At 40.1% G+C, this 19,164-nt stretch overlaps 1 protein-coding gene across 2 annotated transcripts in view; it reads right to left on the reverse strand.

Moving 5' to 3' along the window:
* The window catches only part of LOC122982122 (kazrin-like), a 159,208-nt gene that overhangs the window by 14,498 nt on the left and 125,546 nt on the right, over positions 1-19,164 (reverse strand). For both annotated transcript variants that reach the window (XM_044351164.1, XM_044351163.1), the window contains exon 4: positions 6,497-6,688. In XM_044351164.1, coding sequence (XP_044207099.1) covers positions 6,497-6,688 — 192 coding nt within the window. The remainder of the gene's footprint in view (positions 1-6,496; positions 6,689-19,164) is intronic.

Here is a 19,164-nt window from a genome sequence, read left to right on the forward strand (position 1 = left end):
TGGTCCCAAGCCCAGAGAAATGGGGAGGGGTGCGTCAGGAAGGGCATCCAGAGTAAAACCTGTGCCAAATCAAATATGCGGATCATAAATCAGATTTCTATACCGGATCGGTCAAACCCTAGGTTACCAACGGCCGCCACCGGTACTGTTGAGTGTGGAGGTGAGAGTCAGATCTCTGAATGTCGACACTATGACTGATAAAGGGAGAGAGTTGGATGATATGATGGAGAGAAGGAAGGTAGATGTGGTGTGTGTGCAAGAGACCAGGTGGAAGGGGAGTAAGGCCAGGAGCATCGGAGGTGGGTTCAAACTGTTCTACCATAGTGTGGATGGGTGGAGAAATGGGGTAGGGATAATCCTGAAGGAAGAGTATGTCAAGAGAGTGTTGGAGCTGAAGAGAGTGTCGGACAGAGTGATGAGTATGAAACTGGAAATTGAAGGTGTGATGATGAATGTTGTCAGTGCCTGCAAGTTGGGTGTGAGATGGAAGAGAAAGACGAACTCTGGAGTGAGTTGGATGAGGTGGTGGTGAGTGTATCCCAGGAGGAGAGAGTGGTGATTGGAGCAGACTTTAGTGGGCATGTTGGTGAAGGGAACAGAGGTGATGAGGAGGTGATGGGCAGGTATGGTGTCAAGGAGAGGAATGTGGAAGGAAAGATGGTGGTGGAATTTGCGAAAAGGTTGGAAATGGCTGTGGTGTATACGTATTTGACAAAGAAGGAGGAGTACAGAGTAACATAAAAGAGTGGAGGAAGGTGCACACAGGTGGACTATGTCTTATGCAGGAGGTGCAATGTGAAAGAGATTGGAAACTGCAAGGTGGTGGCAGGAGAGAATGTTGCTAGACAGCAACGGATGGTGGTCTGTAGGATGACCTTGAAGACCAAGAAGAGGAAGAGAGTGAAGGCAGAGCCAATGATCAAATGGTGGAAGTTGAAGAAAGAAGATTGTTGTGTGGAGTTCAGGGAGGAGTTAAGACAGACACTGGGTGGTAGTGAAGAGAGAGACAGCTGGGTGTCTTGGTGTGTCATCTGAACAAAGGAAGAAAGACAAGGAGACTTTGTGGTGGAATGAGGAGTATAGGAAAGTATACAGAGGAAGAGGTTGGCAAAGAAGAAGTGAGATAGCAAGAGAGATGAAGAAAGTAGACAGGAGTATGTAAGGTGAAGAGAGAGGTGGCAAAGGTGAGTAGTACGAGAGGTTGGACAGTAAGGAAGGAGAAAATGACTTTTCCTGACTGGCTAAACAGAGGGACTGAGCTGGGAAGGATGTGCAGCAGGTTACGGTGATGAAGGATAGAGATGGAAATGTGCTGACTAGCGAGGAGAGTGTGTTGAGAAGGTGGAAGGAGTATTTTGAGGGGCTGATGAATAAAGAAAATGAGAGAGAGAGAAGGTTGGATATGTGGAGCTGGTGGATCAGGAAGTGCGGTGGATTAGCAAGGAGAAGGTGAGGGCAGCTATGAAGTGGATGAAGAGTGGAAAGGCAGTTGGTCCACATGACGTACCTGTGGAGGCATGGAGATGTTTAGGTTGTCTAGCTCTTAACTAGACAGCCATGGATAGTGAGAGGAAGCCTGAGGAGTGGAGAATAAGAGTACTGTACTGTACTTTCAAGACTAAGGGTGATTTACAGAAAACTACAGAAGTATGAAGCTGATCAGCCACAGCGTGAAGTTAATGGAAAGAGTAGTGGAAGCTTGGTTAAGAGGAGAGGTGATGATTAGTGAGCAGCAGTATGGTTTCATGAAGAGAAGGGTACCAGCAAGAGTGAAAGGGAAGGTTTCAAGAGGGTAGCGAGACCAGCTATGTTGTATGGTTTGGAGACGGTGGCACTGATGAAAAGACAGGAGGCGTAGCTGGAGGTGGCAGAATTGAAGATGCTAAGCTTTTCACTGGGAGTGATGAGGACGGACAAGATTAGGAGTGAGTATATTAGAGGGACAGCTCAAGTTGGACGATTTGGAGGCAAAGAGAGAGAGGCGGGACTGAGATGGTTTGGACATGTGCAGAGAAAAGATGCTGGTTATATTGGGAGAAGGATGCTGAAAATAGAGCTGCCAGGCAAGAGGAAAAGAGGAAGGCCAAAGAGGAGGTTTATGGATATGAGGGAAGTGAGGGAAGACATGCAGGTGGTTGGCGCGACAGAGGAAGGAAGAGATTCAAACGGATGATCCGCTGTGGTGACCCCTAACGGGAACAGCTGAAAGAAGAGGAAGAAGAAGACTGCAATTATCGCCAGTACTTCCCAGTACCATGTGCCGCAAGTATCCGCAGCACAGAAAATGCTTTTGATTTGGTGAAAGCTGCTGGAAAAGCACCATAAACAAGGAAAACTGGATGACAGATGTGTTTCCACTTTTGCTTGGAAACAGCTGAAAACATTGCTGGGAACAAAGCCAAAATTCACTGACTGCTACCCACCACATACAAACAGTATAATAACAAAAAGCTCGCTAATATTGTTACTGGCCTTTCATTGCTTAGTCTTAAAAATACTGCAGTACCCTTGGAGTTTGAGCAAGCCACAGTGTCAGTATATGAAGATGGAGTGTGACAAACGTGGACTAACAAAGGAGCTGTAAAGGCCAGGCCATGCAGAAAACAACAATAAAACATATAAATAATTCAGAAATCTTGCTGCTGTCACCACTGAATACAAATACACTGCAAATATTTTTTTCAGGTCACTCTCAGGTCACTCTCTGGCTAGAAGCTATACTTTAACATCAACTTCTGCTCTATTCCTCATATAAAACAGCTTTAGGAGGGGGGGAAAAATGAAAAACAGCAACAGGAATGTCCTCTCACTCAAGTTCACAGTCGATTCAATTTGCCTCTCTGAACCCACTCCAACAGAACCAAACTTGAACAAGACAACAGCCAATTTCCTTCCTCCCACATACCTCATCTTAATTGCAGACCAGATCCATCCTGCTTAACGTTTCTGGACCTTGTAAGCCGACCAAAGTCCCCTTTTATAAGGCTTTCATTAGCCGCTGATTACTGTCAGTGCCTGTTGGGGTTGGTAGGCTTTGGCCTTCATTAACAGGCCTGAGTCATACAAATGACTGTATGAGCCAGGGTGCAGTTTGCTCAGACAGTCAAGCATCCAGCCGAAGCAGAGATAAGTGTTTATTTGATTGTGCGCTCTATTCTCCTCTGCCCCCGTCCGTTTTGTTTTTGTTCAATTCCTCCAAAAAGCGTAGGCTGCGAGTGTCAAGTGAAATGTCTCACCAACAAAGTCCCCAGACAGCATGTCATGTGTTTGTCTGATACCAAATGGTGGTTTTGTGCTCTGCTTCATTCCGTGAACGATAATTCTCTGAAAAGAACAATTCACTGCCATGCTGATGACATCTCTGCTTGATACCCTGCAATCTCTGTGCACTCCCTGGTAGAACATGTTCACTACTTTACCCTGTGCATAGTTTCCATCAAGGCAATATGTTAGTGTATTCCCATTTTGCACACACTCAACCATGGAACAGATATAGAGCAACAAATACCGTTTGTTAGTCATTAACAGAGAGGAAATCTGTGCTATATAATGGTGTTTCATCACCTCTGGAAGAATAGTTACGACCGTTTTGATGTTCAGTTGCTGTGCTTGAACAAATCCTGTGTACGGCACAGACATTACTGATTTACAGGGATGTTTTCAAATGTTTTTAGGCAAGTCCAGGTCAAACCTCAAGTAACTGGACACAAGTCCAAATAAACTCTAAAGCCCTTGAGAGCAAGTCAAAGTTAAAAGGGTTTTCCAGTGATTTAGTATTGCATTTTTACAGGGTTGAGGGACTTGCGAGAGACAGAACGGTAAAAATCGAAGCAACAGAGCTTGACTTTGAATCATTATTATGAGTCATGTTCCAAAACACATCTATAATGCAACTTAATTGCGTCTCTTCCTTCGCCCCTGCCTGCTATGTGCCCATGTCTTTCAAACTCCAGGCTCCCACTTTTTAAATGTAAGCTGGTCATTAAATTTTGTAGACTCCAAAAGATAGAAAAAATATTTCCTCAAGAGGGGCATTTATACTTCTTTTATGAATGTGTAAGTGAGAAGATGAGGTAGAAACACACTGACGATATTGATTTCCATGTGGGAGATGCAGCTTTTGTATTTGTTTTTTAAAAATAATTATGTATTTATTTATTATTTTTTTCAGAATTGTTTCTTTTTTCACTTTGGCTTTATTTCTAAGGATGAGCCCTCATGTTTCTGTGTTTGGACGAGCTGGGAATGGTCTTTTAATGTTGAGCATTAAATTGATATAATTTTAACATTATCCTTTGAAATCTGTTCATAGTGATTTCTATGTAAATGAGACCATGTCCTTTCAATACATCGCTCTAATAACGAAATATTCAAGGTGTATGGACTGTCTGTCACTGTCTTAATTTAATTTTTACCAAAACATGAGACTTGAATGTTTTTAATTTAAAGTCTCAAGTAAAGTCTTTAAGGAGTCAAGTCTAACAGAAGCAATTCCTGAGATGAGCTTTTTATAGTGGAGATTCTAATATACACATGAAAAGCACAATAAAACAATGAGAGCTTCAGGTGAAGCGATCTAACATAGACATTAGCTACATTTAGAGTTTGTTTTAATCCCATTTCACCTTCCCTCATTTTAAAATTCAGAATCCAGCTTTGTTTTGATGGTACTGCAGAGCTTCTACAGTACATTATGCTGTATGTACATCGGGGTATGTAGGTGGTGCGGAGTGGGAGTGGGAGTGGAGTGAATTTTCCTGCAGCGTGTAGCCGCTTTTTTGATAAGTCAAAGCATCAGTATCCTCCTCTTTCACCCCAAGATACCGCTGCACCCCTCACACGTAACGCATGCTAATGGTCTGTAATGCAGCTAATGGACAGCATTTACCACATTGTTACAGACACTCGTGTTTACATTATGGCGACGAGAAAAAAAAAGAAGCGCTGGATTCAAGCCCTGTGGAGCCAAATGCAGCAGGTTTTCTCTCAGCATGAGTGGGGAGGGGCAAACCTGAAGCTGCTGAGAGCTGAATGACTACAGAATGCTTTGAGCATGAAGTGGGAATTACTGCCACTTCACTCTGTTCACACACTCATCTTTACATTCTTCCAATTTTCACATTTTAGACATTTTCTCTCTTGTATTTTTTATCAATTGTCCTTATTGTAGATTGCAACCAACCACTACAATATGTGTTTCACTGTTGCACAATAATAGTGCATGTTGTTTGTTACTAAGCTCCTTACAAAATGTTGTTTCATTCTGTTTTTAGGGTGCCATTTTGACACCAGGGGCCAGATGCATAAACGATGTGTATGCACAAAAACCATGTATATGCCATTTCTCACACATAAAGTGGAATTTATAAAGAGAAAGTGTGGTGAGAATGTGCGCACCTCATGTATTCTTCAGACCAGGTGTACACGTGTTTTTCTAAAGCAATCTGAGGGTGATGACGTGGAGGTGAAATAACGTGAAAGATAAACTTTGTCTATTTAGGTTGATAACCAGCTACACTGATTGTGTGATTTTTACACAGAGATTTGTAAAATGTGAATCAAAGGCACATTTATAAATGTAACATTTATTAATTACTTTTGTGATTAATTTTATCATTCTTTTAATTTACATAGCAGTCAACATTTTGTTTTGCGGTTCATATTCCTTTTATTTTATCCTTGGTAGTGTCACACCTTGTAAAGTTGGTTTAGATATGAGCACTACAAACTAATCACTGATTACGTTTCTGAGATATCACTGCCGACAAGGGTTTACGGGTTCATGTGATGATGTAATGATATGGACACTATAAAGAGTTGCACGGTTGTGTGTAATAGACGCGTGTAACGACAGCTGATCTGCTATTGTAGAACCGCGCTGGCACAACACAATCGGTGAAACAGCACTTCTTCTTTCCCATTTGTTTCATTGACAGGTGTACCGCCTGGTGGAGCAGGCGGTGAAATGATAAGAAAACGGTTGGTTCAGGGTGTGTCTTCATCCATTTATGACTATGGCGCCCAGTTCCTCTCTGACAGAGATATATAAAACAGAGAGCACGGCTTTATAAATCTGATCAAAGACTGCATATGCATCTGGCCCCTGGTCCGAGACAACAGATGAAAATAATTAACTATGGCTCTTTATGGATTTTTCTTTTTCTGATAGACAAACATTGTCCACAGATGTTGGGAAATAAACTGAGGCCAAACTTTTTTTCTGGTAACAGCATGTTAAAATTCACAGGAACATTTACTTTGGTCAGAAATAATTCTTTTTTTTTGTTTTGTTTTGGACAGTAACTACTGCAGCTGTATTTCCTTTCACCATTCAGAAAACATTGAAAATGAACCAAACAGTTAATATGAACTAATAATCTGAAGGACAACATGTCTTTGAACACAGTCTCTTGGCTCTCCGTCTCTTGCAGCATAATAATGATGTTAGTGTTTTAAATAGCACACACAGCTTCTTGTTTCCTGGCGAGGTCCTTACCTTGCAGAGCCTCCTTGGCTCGGTCCAGCTCCTGCTCTTTCTGGGCCAGCTGCACACGGAGCTCGGTGGCGGAGAGCACGTCGGCCGAACAGCCTCCCTGGGTCTCCTCCAGGTCCTTACTCAACATGTCCTTCATCTGCCGCAGCAGGTGCACCTCCTCCTGGAGCTGGGCCACCTCTTCACGCAGCAGGACTACAACACACAGAAAGGGGAGGAGAGCTTTAGCATGCTGACACCAAAACGTGGTTACATATATATATTGTGGAAATGTGTTTGGTTTTGATTTTGTGAGACAGTTTTAACAGTGAATCCCATTTTTAAGCTCAAGTAAAACTGTAATTCCAGTGGGTAGAAAAGGGTCATATGCACACTAGAATCCAATCTCATAGAGGTGCATTAGCTTTGAACGGTCACACAACTGCAGAAATGGTTATGTGTGAAATGCAAAATCGATTTAACATCACCATATGAGGTTATGGTTTCATTTGTAATTGAGATAATTGCAGCACCAAATTACTGTCGGTAAAAGGCATCACCGGGGTAGGTGGGATCCAGGTGATGAGTAGGGACAAGACATTGATATTATAATGAAATTTGTCTTTGAAGCTGCCAGTTGAACCTGGTCTGTGTTGGCAGAAATTATGAGAAAAGGGGAGAGGTGTATCCATTTAATATTCAGTGACTGGTGCTTTAGAGAGCTCCTCCCCGGCGTTGTCACAAAGAAGAAGAAGCAAACAATAAAATGAAAACAGCAGCAGAGAGAAATCGATTTTTCTTGCAATTTGACTCACTGAGAATTTTTCAAAGTGCTTTCAAAGTATCAGCGGCAGCAGAGAGGACTTCACTCGCTTTTAAAACAAGCCACAACAGACAAATGTCACACTTCAATTTCCCACATCAAACCTCCAAAAGGAAATATTTAATCTAAAAATATGTCTTTTTTTTTTTTGGCACAGTGAATGTGCTTGTCTAGGTGGAGCATATGGAGAGTAATTCATATAAGGATGAGTAGAGTCATTCTGCTCAATTTCATACATCCTCAGGGCAGAAGAGGGGGGGGCTGAGGAAAACTGCTCAGCCCCATCTCGCATGGCTTCACTATGAACTGCCTCACATAAATCACACTTCACACTCACATATCCCGGCTCCAATATTACTGTCTTAAAAAAAAATAATAAAATAAAATCTATCAGAGATGAATGGGAGAGCTGAGAAAAGGAGACTGAATATGCCAAAATACCGAGGACAGGGGAACAGACAAATTAAAGACAGAATACAGATTTTACTGCAGCTTTTTAATAAAGGGTAGGATGATTATTTGAAAGTGTGAAAATGTATAGTGAGGTTCAACGTACAGAGATAGAAATTGATTTCCAGCAATGCAGCCAATTCAGCAAAACGACTAAAGCTTTGCATACTGCAGAGCATCAGTGGAAATAATCCTCTCACAGGTTAATACAGTGTGTCTTTTACCGTTACATACATCATAACATCAAAATCTATATGTGATCATTTAGAAAACGTTTAGCAACTGTTCATCTCCATCAAACAATGTTTCGTTTTTACAGTCCAGTATTCTGAACTTAAAAGTTAGCAAAAACAAGGCCTCAAAATCAGAGAGGATGGCGAACATAGAATGTCTCTGTTGAGTGAATTTAGTTCTCTGTGCATGTGACAATAAAGGTTGAATTTTGAATCTTCTAATTGCTTTATCACCATTGTAACTATTTTTACTGCCTCGTATTACAGTTTAACCAACTTTGTTTTGGATTTTTAGTGAACAGAAAAACTAAAATGTGGGTTAAAACCACAGTTAGGATTTCTGATCTGTAGTCACTTCTCTAGTGTATAAGGTAAAAACATCTCAATCACAATTACAACGTTTCAACTTTACATCTTCATCAGGTAATGCCTCATGCCTAAACGTTGCAATTGTACTCAATAAATACCCTTTTTGGGAGAATGTATTCAGTGTGTGGGTGTTTTTTTGCTCTAAAGCCTACACACCTGATAATGTTTTGGATTGTGCATACACTGCTGGGATTCACTGGTGTATCTGTTAGACACCTTATAATATACTGTAATTCAGCCAATGGCACCTATACCACAAATAGCGGCCTAAAATATTGCCATATTGTTGAACCAACGCCTGAATGTCAACGTGAACATGATAAGCTTCACAGGTTAAGTATATTTGACAGGGATATCGCAAAGAATTGCATCGCATTGTACATGAGTTCATGTTTTTCCGTCCATTACCTGCACATCTAGAAACATTCACAGCATTTGATTTCATGCCGGTGACACATTCATTGTTGTTGAATGACACATGTATCTTTAATCCTGTGGTTTGGCCTTGACACTGGCAGTTCATTCTTTACTCCTCTTACAGCAGACCTGGTGCTATAATCCCATTTTCCTCCTCCTGCACCCATAGTTGTGACTGATACGTTATATAAGGACACTAGTGATGGTTCAACACAGCAGCAAACTGTGACCACAAACTATAACGAAGGATATGTGGTGTATGAAGCCTCGCTCTACCTTTTAGCACCACATGGATGACTTAAGCTCTTCCTCCTCCTGAAACCAAAATAAACCTTTAAGACCAGTTCACTGCTGGTACAGTGTGTACCTGCTTCCTGGGCCTTCTGAGTCCTTTAATTTATGTTCACTGACTAAATGTAAGTGGCTGAGGATAAAGGCTGCCTGCTAAATAACGAAAATGAATTGTAAAAGGGGTTATTAGGAGACGGGTCGAGAGAAAAGCGTCAGTGAGTGGAGTGTCATTACACAGAGGTATACTTAATGGACCCGATAATAGAAGCACATTTTACGGGGCAACTCAAGCAGCAACACACTTATTGGCAAACCAAAGAGCAGGCCTGATCTAGAAACAACCGACTGCACTATACTGTTCAGTGGTGTTTAAAAATCCTATAACAGTCAGACTCGATCCGATCACTTATTAAGTTTGCATGTATTGATTGTGCAAAGGCAGCAGAAAGTCATAAATAAGGGACAAGGTCATTGGAGATGTGGGTTTTCTCTCTAGTAGTTGACCCACAAATACTAACAATTCCAGTTGATATTGCACAAAGCTTTGAATACAAAATACAGACCATTGACTTAAAAAAAAAAAAACAACGCTGCACGCGATATCACTTCAGTTTATGGTTATTGTAGGGATTAATTGATTTTAAGGTAAGCTTATCTACATCTTTATGTCCTACATTCAGTTACAATAACCACATCTTCACCATAAAACCACAGTTTAGATTGATCAGATTGAGATTGATCACTATAGAAAAACAGAAAATGAAAAAACAGATAATGAACCCGTATAAAAATGGATTTCACTGCTGCAACAAATAGAGAAAACTCCACTTGTTAATGGAAACTGCTAAGTGTCATTTTACGCTTCCTCCTGTTTATCACAGCAGGAAAAAGGCACAGCTGTAAAATACCATATCATGCTAAATTGGCTGCATAGTGGTAGCTTTCTGCTAACTGTTTACAGAATCCATATGGAAAGGCAGCATTTAGTTACTGTGAAACATACAGTAGACTCCACGTAAACTTGACATTAGGTGTTTTAATGTCTTAGTGTTTTAAATGCATTATGTGAAGCACTTTAAATGGCCACGTGAAATGAGACTGTGTATGTTATAATGTATCAACAACTTTACAGAGAAGTACTTTCAAATCTCATACCTTCAAACTCTGCCTACTGTATATACGGTGAACAGAATCCATTGCAGAAACATAAAGAAATTCTCACCCTTTCTCAAACATTTATATGGACCCAGATGCTTCAGGACAAAAATAAACCTATGGAAAATATAGAGAAGATTTTGACGTCACATCCTGATAATCTCACACTGTCGCTCCCTAATTTAAATGAAACACTTGATGACTCAGTGATGTGTTTTTGCACTGAATAAGACAACCAGCTGGTGAACATTTAAAACCTTTTTTTTTTATTGCAGCACTGACAGGCTGAGTCCCTGCTCTTGGTCTGTAAGAGGACCCTCAACATCTATGATAGGAAATGCAAGATTCACTGTCTAAATATGCCACAGTAGTTATTAGCATAAGAGTGAGAGATGTTAAAAAAAGATATGCTATTGTCTTCTCCAGCTTTCTGCAGGCGAGCACAGTGCTGGAGCACTCTAGATAAGACACTCTGAGGTTGGGGGAGACGATGGGGGTGGAGGAGAGTGAGGACAGCTACCTATTTTTCAATGTCCGCATAGCCTCAAGGTTGGCAAGAAGCATGCGCTGTAGCTGTGCATTACAAATGACACTCAGAGTGGGAGCTTCCTGATAAGTGCAATCTCTCCTGCTCTCCCCTCCAGGACTCAATACAGCTCATTCCCATCGAGCGTCCTTCTCTGGCATGGTTTCCAACTTCTGCTTCATGGAAAATGTGAGTCTCATAATTTAGCTTATGCATATGCAAATGAGTATGCAACTTGTTTCAGGTATGAAATTTGGTTTGTACATTTTATTTTCTTCATTTTTGTAATTTCGCAAATAAACACATTCTTGCTGTGTGTGATGCTGTGTACTTATGCAACACAGAATCGGTCGAGTGTCCCTGATTTTCTTCCATTTAAAGTCAGTGGAAATGACTTATGAGGCCACTGGAAACATCTAAAAGCATATAAAATTTCAAATGTTTTTATTGAAGCCTGGATGAATGATGAACAACTTCATTGCAAAAGCCCTGAACAGACAAAATGACGGATAGAATCAGTTTTAGCAAAAGAAATGGCTGGTATTCATATTAAACATGAACCCAAGGCAGTTTTTCTCAAAAAACGTTCAAGTGAATTGTGAAAAGAATTTAACCGTGAGAGGTAAAGAATATGAACAAGTTTCCACTTTTTATTTTTTGAGTGTGTTCATGAGATCATTTCACCACTGCAACCACAGTCAAATGTTACACATCTCAGCCACGCTGCTGTTTTTAGCTGCACTCCAGTTCAACTGTCAACAAAAACCTTCTGGCCTTAATTACTTCTCTCCTCAAACAGAAAAAAAAAGTTGACAAATATAACAAGAAATGTTTCTGTCTGTATGTAGGACTGTGAGTACACATAAAATTGTTTTGGTTTGCAGTGGTGCGACTCTGTTGCCATCACAACCTCAGTACTAGAAGGGGTGAGAGGATGTACCAGGGTCGGATATTTGCTGCCTCTCTACTGTTAGCTCAGCCTTCAACGCCACCTGTTCACCACTGACTGACAGAGGCAACAGATTTTTTTGCTCCAAAATGGCAACAGAGGTCTGACACACAGTACTACAGCTGAACTTTAGGGTATACACTTTAGGCATTATTTCTTTCAGTTATGATGATGATAACATTGAACCCACCAAAGTACTTGCTGAGAGCTGGGAAAACAGTACACCTCAACAAAAAAGTCCAATGAGGCAAGAGACACGAGTGGTGAAACGATCACATAGGCTGTAAACAAGCCAACAGTTTGTCCATATTATCTAAACCATGTTATCTAGGTCTATAAATAAATCTCAGTATCTATAAAACCATTAGTGAGCACACATAGTGTTAATATGTCTGCAACAATCCCTCACTGTGAGCACATATTGCTACTGTACAGCACAGTAGGTCAAAGTTGAATCAGGAAGTCAGTCTGTAATATGCATGGATGTATTATAAGAACTGTGCCTATTCAATAAAATGTTAACTTCTCACCTGGCCGCATGAGCCAAAAATGATTTTTAGATTTTGAGTTGTGTGGCTCACTGAATAGTGTTTCTCCTGCTGGCCCCGTCGTCAAGTTCCCGCTCGGCCCATAGATTTTGGGATGACGTTACAGATTTTAAAAACGCTTTTCTAGGATCAAGGGAAGTTGTACAAATATAAAACTTTCATCCATAATACAAAGAGCAATAATTATAACCTTATTTGCAGTTGGTATCCTGCATACAGTTTTATAGTAGTCTCTTTTATAATGGCGGTCTATGGGGAAAATGCTTTTTGGGCTTTTTTCGCTGCAATACTGCGAGTGGCCACTAGACACGGTCACACCTGAGAGTGTCACAGCTAAATTCATCTACCCATCTTCACTAAATAGGCAGTGCAGGAGTACTGGTGACATACTGTACTTGCATGGGCTGTTGATGAACTACTGCAGCTGGTGAGCTACGTGCTAACATGCTAACAAGCTGTTAGTCACAATAGTTCTCTATTTGCACTGTACTGTGTTTACTCCTCCTGACATTTTGTTCTCTGTATTACATAATTTCATCCATTAGAGTTATTGAAGAGGGGAAAAACAGTCTGAGCTAGCTAGCTTGCTAACTGTGTTACCTGTCAGTTAGCATGCTGGTTAGCTTAGTTGCTAATGGGAATAAGTTCATCTTGTTCAAAAGACATATTTGTAACATGAACTCCTCTCTCATAACTGTCTGCAAACCATTCCCATTCTCTTTTATGGAGCAGTTTTCTCTTTTATACTTCAACAGAGGAGGATTCATTAAAAGTTGATGGTGCAGCACAACTTCCTCCATTTTAGATTCTCTTTTCCCTAAAGGATCAGCTTGCTATTGCTCAACGGCACAAATTCACATCAAAGTCACCAAAATTTAACTCATGAGAAAATCCACTTATCCCTGCGATTTCATTGCACTTAAATGAGTTTGATGCAAAATGTAGATATTTTAAATGCTTGTGTGACTGAGCCTTTAATATGGACAGTTTGGACAAACAAATAAACTACAGCAAACAACAGTGAATAACAGAGCAGTGTCTGATATTATCTGGGTAAAAATAGGAGTGACAGAAGATGCTGTTGGAAAAGGAGGACGTGTATGTATATGTAGGGGGTATGCATTGTCAGTAGGGGGGAGTGGTTGGCCAAATTATAACTTGTCTGACTGCTCTTGTTTATTGCCCCTTCTAACTTCTTTTTACCAATGTCACTGCACACTCACATCTCAACAATTTACTTGGTGAGTACAATTTCTTTTTTACCAATAGGAATGATTAGGAAACCCACAAAAAGAAGAGACGTTATAATAAACCTCTCCAGATTTACACACTGAAATAACCTGATTAGGCAGCAGTGCATCTTAAAAACACTCAATTCGTTCTGAGTTTCCTGTAATTCTGCAGCAAAATTCAACACTAAAACATAGCACTATTTTAAAAGATAGGAGATACAGAATAGTAAAAAGGCACCACAAAAATAAAGATACCATATATACCTAATAAAGGAAGTGCACAATGATAAGAGAAAGAAACGATTAATGAAGAGAACAAATACATCATAATACATACATATACATTATAAAGGTTTTATATTGCAGCATTTAATATATATGTACAGAAAAGCAAATCTATGAAACTGCATTTTAAGACCCATCACATGTCTCCAGCCCCTAATGACTGGAGCATTAACAGTTTTACTTGTAAAACCATTAGCTTGTTGTTTGCATTTCTTGCTTCTAGTACCCAGAAATATACAAAACTGTGAACAGGGAGTTTGTTTGCAGGCTTAATGTGTTTCTGACTGAAGTCTTATGCAACTGTGAAGTGCCACAGGGATTAAACTGAGGCTAATGATAGCTGATCTTTGTCTCTGACTCGATCAGTGAAGAAATATGTGCATTCATTGAAGTCCCCCTCCTTCATCTCTGCCTCCATTCCATCTAAATTCCCTGAACGGGTTTGCCTCTAGTTATTATGATTCATCGAAACAGTAAATAAAATCTCCATCCTTGGCCATTGATGTAAATGACTGTTTAAATGTGGCCATTTGCATAATAGCGGCCATGCATCAGCTGACATGCAGTTGGTACCAGTGAATTATCTGATCAGTGTCATTTCCTATTTGTATGATTTAAGCAAAATGGCCGAAACTGTCTCCCTAAATAATCTGGCAGCTATGGTGTGACAGCTTTGGTCTGGTGGAAACCAGTCATAAAATTGTTCCAAAACATTTCACCATTTTACCATTCGTCTTAAAATCAATGTTTCTTTCTGGGTCCACATAGACTATTCAGTGCTTGTAATCAGTAGATATCATTCATCAAGATACTAAGTCTCTCTGAAGCTGCCTGTTACTGATTATATGTCAATATGAGGACTTCTCTCTATCTGTCTCTGTTGCTGTCACTCTCAGTATCTACCACAGACTCTGTTGTCCTGTTCTCTTCCAGGTCTTCCTCTCTCACTTCTACAAAAACAGCAGGAGTCAGAAACCAAAGTTACAAAAGGTCCAACAATTTGTCTGAGAGTCCAGTGGCCACAAGGCAGCTGAAATTGGACTTGGCTGGAATGGGATTGGAGGTCGAAAATTGAGAGGGTATGACAGTAAGTGTCTAGAGGGGGTACGGTTTTAGATTGGTTCTCCCTCTTCAGAGTGAGTGGGAAGGAAAGACGGCGTGGGGTTCAATTTTTGCCTGTTACTGGAGACAAAATCAATTAACAGGCCTATTGTTCCCACAGAATTCTGATTCAGCCAGCTTGCAGAGTGAGGACATACAGGCGCACAGTGTAAAGCAGATGATGGCCATAAAAATAGCTGCCATTGTGAGAGGCAGCCCTGCTCCACTGCACATTACTATGAATACACATACTGTATGTAGACTGCTAAACAATGACTACATAATGTAGTAGGCACATGAACTTTAGAAAATCCCGATAAGGTATTTCTTTGATATAATAACTATGTAGTTTTGACACTTTATGTATATGTACTGCTTTGATTACTGCAATATAATATTCTTACACATCATTAGATAGTAGATCAAGTCCACCTGCAGTGCAACATAATTGATTCCTTAAAAACATACATCCTCACAAAAATGGTCATATTTAATGACAGAAAGACGCTGTAAAGGAGCGTCACACTAGCTGGGCTCCAACACCATCTTCTCCAGCAAATATTAATATGTGTATATACAGTAAAATCTTATCCACAGTCTGAACGCAGAGCATATCACCAGGACAATGGAACAACCCAAATCAGGAATGTGTTAAATAAAAAAGGGAATGAAAGAGAAGTCGGGGTCAAGAATGTGAGCAAGTGCTTTCATGACGGGAGGCAACAGCCCACATCCTCTTATTTGTTTTGGACTTGGCAACTCAGCCGTGGCACTGCTTGAATAATTACATTCAAACAGATTCTCTGTAAAACCATTCAGTGATGCCCCGCTGGGCTAAAAGCTTAACCCTTCACAGCAATCCTTTAAATATACTTAAAATAAATAAAAAATAGGATTTTAAGGCTAATGTGATTAAGATTTTTCAGCAGAATTATTCCTCCTTTAACCAAAGGATGTACATAAAGGCGAGAACAAAAAAAACCAAAAAAACTTCTTGTAAGCTCCAGTGATGAGCCGAAGTGCACGCTCACAGTGCAGCAGTGGAGCTCATCAAACACTTTTCAGCCAACTTCCATCTCCTGCCAAATTCAAAATCTGTACAAGTGCTTCATTAGAGTAAGAAATAAAAGAATTGTAATAATGTATGCAGTAATTATGCAAGGCTTATTATCCTTGTTAAAGATAATAATTACTAATAATTCATTTGAATTTCATTCATCTGTAAATGAATACTCTTTTTTTTCACTCCCTACATGCAGATGCTTATCTACTACACATCTCAAGCTGTGGTCCCTCAGGTTCAGTCCATTTCTGGACTCATTATGCTTCCTGTTGCCTCTACAGTCTTTGTGACAGAGCACAGAGCAGACGAGCCAGTACTTCACCAGTTGGGCTCCTATAAAAATCCATGAGAATCAGCAGCGTTATTCCATATAAGACTACATGCTAGAGAGCCTTCAGGCTAACGCAGCCCCTTCGTCATGGTTCCATTTCCTTGTAATGATTATGTCTCAGGAAGCACAAGAATTTCACAGATTTATCTACAATCTGCAGTGTTAGAAAATTGACAGAGATATTGAAAATTCCACGTACTCTACAGATTTAAAGATGCATTTATAGAATCATATTTCAACAACTTTTAATTTGATGTGTTCTATGACTCTATAGACATAGTCGCAATATGGAGAACATTATTCATTCTACACACACACAAACTCAGATAGGTATATTATACACACCCCACACCATACTGAATGCATGATGGGATACTGAATAATGTTTGCCCTTTGCAGGCATGTATACAAACATCTGACCTTTCCCTACTGAGGGAATCTGTTTGTGTCCTCAGGACAAAAAAAAAAAAAAATTACTAGAAAAACTGTTTTATAAATGATGTTACACTTCCTTTTTGCTTTGGCTGTTATATAACAATATTTGTGGACACTGGCACTTGTTAACAGACTATACCAGTGGTTTTGCACGTTTAAGCTCATTTACTGCAAATCATGTATACGTTACAGTATAATTTACCATTTTGAAAACTTCCTTTTAGCATTTTGACTCTATTTATTTCTACTGTTTTTATGGATTTCCATTCATTTATGTCCTGTATGAAAATTGGCACACTCTTCAAGCTTGCTTGAGTTGTGTGCAAACATTCAGTCTGCTTGAGGCGATGCAGTGCAGACTTTTCAAATAAATCCGCACTTCAATGGCTTTATCACACAACAATAGTGAACCATGAAGGAAAATTAATACAAACTTGATTTTCATATTAGATTATACAACTGAGGCAAGTTTAAAGACTCAAAACAAACAGAAACCAGTAGTTTCCTGGAAAAATATATCCTGCCAAAAAAGACTGAAAAATGTTCAGTATAATTTATAAATTGATAGATAGAAACACACTGGGATGGTCATTTTAGGTTGGTTACAACTAGTTTCCTGTGATGTGAGTTATTTAATATTAGAGGGCGAGATTGTTGAGGACACAAATGAAGTGGTAATAATCTCTTAAATGTGTCACTTTCACATGCAGGTCCTTACGAAAGGGAACGCCCATGAGCGCACTTTCACATGAGACTCTGCACACGTCTTTCAGGGCAGCTTGCCAAAATTATTTCATAGCGCCACTCATCTCAAATGAGATGCTGGAGTCATTAATAAAAGTCAGAGTGTGTGTGTGTGTGTGTGTGTGTGTGTGTGTGTGTGTGTCTCTCTGTCTCACACACACACACGCTCATCTTTATGGACCATTGATAGCAAATTCATCAGTGGCTCATGACAGTCGTAACGCCTAAGCTCTGACTAATGAAGGCAGCCTTCAGTGTCTGCTCAGTCTGAGAGTGCTTTGCTCTGGATTAGCTAGTCAATTCTCATGAGCAGAACAATCGCCCTGCGTCGCCTGAGGAGATGACAGGGTCACGCCTGATGAAAACTGGAAAAAAGGGGAAAAAAAACACACCTTGCCTTAGGGCTCTCCATCATAGATATCAGACTCTAATATTCTGTATTAATGGAAACAGTGATGAAGAGAGATTGGTATTCAGGATAACACATAAAGGGATGGATTGCTATTTATTGATGAGCACACTGGTGTGGAGGGCAGCCTCAAGTCCCTGTGGTCTGCAGCCTCATATAAACTCATAATTGCTCTGAAGTTGGAAGATTACAGAGAGACTAGTTAGCTCATAACAGTGAATGTATTGGATGATTTAGTCAATAAAATGTCAGAAACTGGTACTTCAAATTGCTCATTTTATCCGATATACAGTCCAAAACCCCAAATATTCGATTAACATCATATAAAACAGAAAAGCAGAAAACCAGCAAAGATTTTTGTTTGATAAATTAGTATCAGTTATCAAACAAACTTGAATTACTTAATGCTTTCACTAAACAAACTATAATCCGAAATCTGCAGAATTCCAGGCTGTCGCCATTAATTCACATCAAAGACATTTAAATGACGATGTCACTCGCTGCGTGACTCACTCCCTTCTAGTCAGCCAGTGTCGATCAAGAAGTCTATGCTTTAACATCAGAGAATGTGACATCCACATGCTGGCAAGCCTATTTCATGCTTCAGGTCCTTGGAGTAATGGGGGCTGAACTTGTGCGAGAGTGGGGTTAGAACAAAGCTCGACAGTGAGCAAAAAACTGATCAGAGGGAAAGATAGGCAGTAATCTCAGCCGCATTCCACCGCGATCTGCTTCTGTCGGCTTAAAACCCTCTGGTTTGTCTATGGATTGTATCAGCCACGCTGGCCAGAACTTGTTGTTCTCAGAAAGAGACAAACATGCAAACCGAGTCACTTATATGATTTACTATAACTGTGTCTAAAAGCACAGAAAGAGTATTTAAACCATATATTTACAAACTATCTTAATTTTGAGTGTCCTTTTACAGAGTTTCATAACCAGCCCCCTCAGTCTGTACTTGAATTGACAGTAATCCATCAACAGAATCTGCTTGTTTTAAAGTCCACCCCCCAAATCTATGCCATGAAATCTACAAACAGTGAGATAATATTCTGGGCAGCTTTCTGAATTCCTTCGTCATGGAGATTAGCAGCAGGGTTTCTATGAAACTGGAAGACGTGGTGCTCAGGTTATGAGGGACAGACAGTTGGATGGGAGAAAAGATGGATGGTAGATTCAAGGATAGATGGACGGAGCCATTAAAACACAACTGGACGAGTCAGAGACTGCAAATGAGCCAAACCCTTTCCACAGAGGTGGTAATGAAGGTGCAGGCTGCCCAACTATCCTCCTACGTGATCTCCTTTTTAGCTCTGTGTTATTCATCATCC

The sequence above is a fragment of the Thunnus albacares genome, chromosome 5, assembly GCF_914725855.1.
Source record: "Thunnus albacares chromosome 5, fThuAlb1.1, whole genome shotgun sequence".
In the NCBI taxonomy this organism is placed as follows: domain Eukaryota; kingdom Metazoa; phylum Chordata; class Actinopteri; order Scombriformes; family Scombridae; genus Thunnus; species Thunnus albacares.